The sequence below is a fragment of the Alligator sinensis genome, unplaced genomic scaffold (assembly GCF_000455745.1).
Source record: "Alligator sinensis unplaced genomic scaffold, ASM45574v1 scaffold659_1, whole genome shotgun sequence".
NCBI classification, from domain to species: Eukaryota; Metazoa; Chordata; order Crocodylia; family Alligatoridae; genus Alligator; species Alligator sinensis.
This window is the reverse complement of record NW_005842265.1, coordinates 844,743-850,742: the sequence shown is the minus strand read 5'-3', so window position 1 is coordinate 850,742 and position 6,000 is coordinate 844,743. Positions and strand designations below refer to the sequence as shown.

General features: G+C 45.2%; 1 protein-coding gene across 6 annotated transcripts in view; it reads left to right on the top strand.

Annotated features, from left to right (window-relative positions):
* The window catches only part of TMTC1 (transmembrane and tetratricopeptide repeat containing 1), a 257,444-nt gene that overhangs the window by 122,633 nt on the left and 128,811 nt on the right, over window positions 1–6,000 (top strand). For all 6 annotated transcript variants that reach the window (XM_025209059.1, XM_025209058.1, XM_006027760.3 and 3 more), the window contains one exon: window positions 3,514–3,703. In XM_025209059.1, the coding sequence (XP_025064844.1) occupies window positions 3,514–3,703 (190 nt within the window). The remainder of the gene's footprint in view (window positions 1–3,513; window positions 3,704–6,000) is intronic.

Below are 6,000 nucleotides of genomic sequence, written 5' to 3'. Positions count from 1 at the left end.
AGCAGGAGCAGCAAGTCTTGTGAGGTGCAAGGCAGGTAGCAGGGAGACTGCTACTGCAACTGTGAGTCTTGCACTTCCTGAGGCTTGCAGCAGTGGCAGCATTCTTCCCACTGTGAGCTGTGCCCCGATAAAACTTGCAGTGATGGCAGCATCCTCTCCACTGTCCTCTCTGTGAGCCCTGCAGCCCCTGCTGGGAGCCCCACAACTGATGAGGTTCCTCCTGCTGTAAGCCCCACAGCCCATATTGGCTGCAGGGCTTGCTTCAGAGGCATGGCAGGGAATGCTGCCCCCTGTCAGCTGTGTGGCTCATAGCCATGGGTGCCGGTGCAGGGAGAGCCCAGGATCATGCAGTACTTACCTGCAGTAAGAAGCAATGGGATCTAATGCACGATCCCACAATTGCAACTCCTGCACATGTGACATCCCTTCAAAGGATCTCACAGCAACTGAGAGTGCTGTGGCACCCTGGCTGAGTACTGTAGTATAAAGACTACTAACATGCTTCAGTTCCTTGCACTAAATTAGCACTGTTGCAGCCATAACGTGCTGTAGTAATATATAATCACAGTAGCTCCCAGATACCCTGCTTACCTAAAATCATTGTTAATTTTGTACAGTATCTTTTGCCTCTTTTTGTAAAATATTGGATGGTGTTCTGCTTTTGTTTTCACAGCAGTGGTGCCTGTATGTAAGGTGTAGATGAAATGAACCTTTCTGTATGTCTTTGTACCTCTTAGGGATCATTTTAACAAACCTGTAAGGTACCATAATAATTGGGTGTTTATACATAACAGCTAGGCAGACACAGGTAAAAAAGTAATACACTTACATAAACTCATGTTTTGTGTACATGCATGAGTCATCACTTTTTGCTTCTGCATATGGCTTTTCCTAATCTAAAACCAATTAAAGGTTCATAATCCTGAGAATATCACAGTTCTGCTCCATGTCTTTTGTGAGAGAGCTCTTGTAAATGTGATTTGAAAGAGCAAAATCTTGCAGGTTTACAGGTAAGCAGGTGCGAAGATCCAGTTCTTTACTTGGATGCGCATGCAGTGTTCCTGTTTAAGTTCATGGAAAGCTTGCCCATGTCCCAGATAGCTGCTCGTTCCCTTGCCTATAGCCCCAGTCTCTTCTCTATTGGGATTTTCAAAGTAATAAACATGGGAATCTTTAAAACAGATATATAGAGAGATTTTTTAGCTCTCTTTTGCCATCTGTCTGGTGGCCCCAAAGGTCACAATTGTAGTCAGACATCACTATAGCTATTTTAGGCTCTGTGTGCTTGTACACGTGATGGTCATCATGATGTACACATGATGAAAATGTCATTTGTGTGGCATAATGGCATCACACATTACATGTGTGCCAGTTTTGGGAGTTTTAAATATTTTTGCATTGTTGCAGACTGAACTACATCTGGATGTAGTTTAGTTTGCAGTGTTGCAAAATGCAGTGATGCAGCTGTCAGTTTGCCTCCCCAGCTGCAGGAGAGGTGGGCAGGCGCCACAGAAAAAAAGGATCGGGCCCTTTGCCGCTTCTGCCTTCTGAAGGCAGAAGCAGTGAGGGATCCGATCCTTTTTGTTTTTGGCAGAGCTTGCCCACCTGTGGCCAGGGGGCAAGCTGCCAGCAGGTCCAGCAGCCCATTAGCTGTGAGGAGCACCAGTCCTTCCCTCTGTGGCAGTGGCGCCCCCTGGGGTCGCCCAGGTGGGCTGCTAGCAGGCAGGAGACTGCCCCAGGTTACAGGTAGCACCTGGCCAGATCCAACTCTTCCCCAAGCCTGCCAGGGCTTCCAGCACCATGTGCACTGTCCCCACTGCCTAGGACTGCCTAGGAACAGGGCAGCACGGGGAAGCACTAGGAGGGTGGTTGGGTGTGCTGGTGGCTGGAGAAGGTGCCAGGGATGGTGCATGGGACACTAGAAGCCTGCCAATCACAAGCTTCCCCAAAACCCATCCAGACTTCCAGCAACCTGCGCACCATCCCCGCTTCCTTTTCTGGCTGTCAGCACACCCAGCTGCCCTCTTGCCACTGCTCTGCATTGCCCCAGGGGCAAGTCAGCCCATTCCCAGGCTATCCCAGCTGGCAGGAAGGCGGCGGGGACAGTGCACTGGGTACTGGAAGCTCCGGTGGGCTTGAGGAACAGTTGGATCTGGCTGAGTACTGCCTGTGAGCTGAGGCAGCCCCCAGCCCGCTTGCAGCCTGCCCAGACAGCCCTGGGCAGTGCTGCCACAAAGGGAAGGACTGGGGTCCCCTGAAGCTCAGGGCCACTGAGCCCACTGGCAGCTCATCCCCCACCCTTGCCCCATCCACAGGAGAGGTGGGCAGGTTCCATGGAAAAAAAAAAAAGTATCAACCCCTTGCTGCTTCTGCCTTCAGCCAGGTGCCTGCTGAAGGCAGTGAGGGGCGCAATCCTTTATTATTTTTTTTTGGCAAAGCCTGCCCATGGTCAGGGGGCAAGCTTCTGGCGGGTTGAGCAGCCCCTTAGCTGTGGGGGCCCCTGGTTCTTCCCTCTGTGACAGTGGTCACCCCCTTGGGTCACCTGGGTGGGCTGCTAGTGGGCTGGGAGCTGCTCCAGCTCAGAGGCAGCACCTGGCCTGATCCAACTCTTCCCCAAGCCTGCCTGCTGGAAGCCACCTGGGTGCTGCTCCCCTGGGTAGGTTTAGGGAACAGTTGGATCAAGCTGGGTGCTGCCTCTGAGCCGGGGCAGCATCTGGCCTGTCCAGGCAGCCCTGTGGGGCACTGCCACTATAGAGGAAAGGACCAGGGCTCCCAGCAGCTCAGGAGCTACTCAGCCTGCTGGCAGCTCACTCCCTGGCTGCGGGGAGGCTCCAGCTCTGACAAAAAAAAAAAAAGATTGGGCCCTGTGATATAACGTGATAAAGTAATTGAAACGGTGGGTTTCAATTAAAAACCCAGTGTTTCAATTTAGAGGGCATAAAATAAACCTTGGGGATCAAACTCCCGTTGTGTTTAGAAGTGCCCTATGCTACCCAGGGATTTCTCTGTTCAGGGATAATCCCCAAATAGTCAGTTAAACTAAGTCTAGGGCTGCTTTGCATTGTAGGAGCCATGCAACAAACAGCCTTAAAAGACCTATGGGTAATGGGTGTTATTCTTAAATTAGCATTTAATTCTTTTTATATTAAAAAGTTGCATGGAATTAAAGCAGGCCAAGGTTAATAAATCACTTCACAACATAACTGTCGAATGAAATATAGGTAGTCCTAAGTCACAAGTTGACACACAAGTCTTATACAAGGATAATTGGTATACAGTTATATGGGACATATACATAATAAATGTTGAAGTTAACCAATGCATCACAGCATGTCTTATGTTTGCCAGGTGATGTGTTGCTGACTGTGTCTAGATTTCTTTTTTTCTTATGTATAATAGACAATAGATGACCATGCCTTGATCCATGTGAAGTCATTCTGCTCACAACAGACAGAAAAGCTAACCTGGAACTGAGAAACATTCTAAATATTGTATTTCCATTTCACTTTGCAGATTTCTAACTTATTCCTACCTTCTGGCCTTCAATGCTTGGCTTCTGCTGGCACCAATTACTTTATGCTACGATTGGCAGGTCGGGAGTATTCCTTTGATTGAGTCAATATGGGATGCGAGGAATTTAGCCACAATTCTCCTGGTGGTGGTTATGATGTTACTTAGTCTACATTGCATAACAGCATTCAAGGTAATTAAAAAGTATGCTAAAATCATATCAATTAAATATTGTCTTTATTTCCTAGTCTTTGGAAGAAATGACCAATAAGTACAGACAGAAGTTTTTTTTTCCAAAAAAGAATGAAAAGGGTTCCCCCCTCTCATTTCCTATAACTTTCATGACCAAACCCAAAAGATTAAATTCTACTATTAGTTGAATGCATCCAGTTCTCAGTGAATTTTATCCATACCTCTAAGGGTACTGAAATCTAAGAATGGGACACAAAATAAGAAAAAGATCCTAAATGATGTGAAATGATAGTGCAGGGCATTTTAAAATGACCTGGCAATCATTATGTAATATAAGCTATACATCCTTTCTACTTGGCTTCACAATTCAGCAATTACAATACAAAAGAAAAATGATTTCACATTGGATTTGTATGGGACAGAGGTGTGGCATAGGTTTAAAAAAAACAGATCTTTGGTGATTATGGTCAGCTGCATGGTGGAAAGCAGGGTAGACTAACTAAATAAGATGCATATTGAGCACAAGCTTTCGTGAACTCAAGTTCACTTAATCAGGTGCTATGAAAGGATAGAACAGAGCAGTGTATAAAATGAAGTGAATGATCTGAATACAAAAGTTGGCAAAAGAGGGCACGGAAGGAGGGAGTGGGGGGGTTCTGGGTGAGGCATACAAGCAAAGAACCCATAGGAACACAGAGGTCACACAAGCTAATCCTGGTAATAAAATAAGGATGTGTAGTCCCTGTTTAAACCATACTTAACACAGTCCAGTTTGTGCATGATTTCTTGTTCTGCTATTTCCTGTTCAAGCTGGTTTTTAAAATTTTGTTGCCTGAGAACAGAAATCCTGAGGTTGGCAATGGAGTGTCCAGGGAGATTAAAGTAGTCTGATATAGGCCTTTGTGCCTTTTTCAGCTATGAGGTATAACTCTGAGTAGAAAAACATAGTTATCTTAGGGGTTGTTCTTTTTTTTTTTTTTTTAAAGAAACAAAATGTTCCTTTTCCTTAAGTGTACAGGTCAAAACCATGATATGGTAGTAGACAGTTCTCTTGAATTCGGTTGAAATGTGTGGGTCATGCATAGGCTGTTTCCATCACCAGAGTTTTCTCCGTGCTCTTGGAAAGAGAATTGAACTGATTAAAGCACTGTTGGATAGTTAGGCAATTCATTTGGATTCATTTAACACCACTGAATGCCTGATACAAAGGTGTGAAAACAGCTTCTTTATAGGACAGTGTCTCCTTGTTTATAGGAGAACGTCTCCTGCAATTCTCTTGTTTTTGTTTTTAATAGCTGAAGAGATTGATTTGGAATCAAAATCTTTGGATAGGATTTTCAGAAGTGCTCAGCTTTGACATAAGACTGTTCCCAGGCAAGTCATAGAATCATATAATAGTAACTAGGAACTTGTTGAGAATGTGAAGGAGCAGTAGAAGGCAACTTGCATGTCAGTTACTGCAGAATGGTAGAGTTCAAGATACTAAGGAAGGAAGGAAGGAGAGCAGCAGAATAAAGACACTGGGCATAAGAAAAGCAGGCTTGAACTCAAAGAACGTGTAAGCAGGATCCCTTGGGTGGTAAGTCTAAAGGTAGAAGGAGTCTAGAAGAGCTGGTTGTACTTTAAGAAGGCCTTATTATGGGCACAGGAGTAAACTATCCTGATGTGAAGAAAGAATAGTAAGTGCAACAAGGGGACAGTCTGGCTAAACAGTGAGCCATTTAGTGAGTTGAAATTAAAAAAGGAATCTTACAAAAATTGAAACTTGGCCGTGTTACTAGGGAAGAGAATAAGAGTATCACATGGACATGCACAGAGAAAATCAGGAAGGCCAATACACAATTTGAGATTCAACTCAAGGGATGCTAAGGGATGAAAAGGGCAATAAAGGATTCTACAAGTTGGTCTAATAAAAGATATCAGATTTACCTAAAGAACCTTGTCTGCCTATGTCCTTAAACCAGGGGCAGGTAATTATTTTGAGCGGGGGGCAGCTTACTGAGTTTTGGCAAGCTATCAAGGGCCACATGACAGGCAACCGGGGGCAGATAAATATTAATTTTCTAAATTTTTAGGGGCCCCGCGGGCCAGATAGAATGGCCTGGCGAGCTGCATCCAGCCCGCAGGCTGCATTTTGCCTACCACTGCTTTAGACCAACATGGTTACAACCTACACCCCTGAAAAATAAGAGGAAGACTAAGGAAAGGGTAGGTCTCTTACTGAATGCAGAAGGCAATCTAGTAACAGATGATTTCGAGAAAGATGAAATACCCCATTTACTCACATACCACATGCAC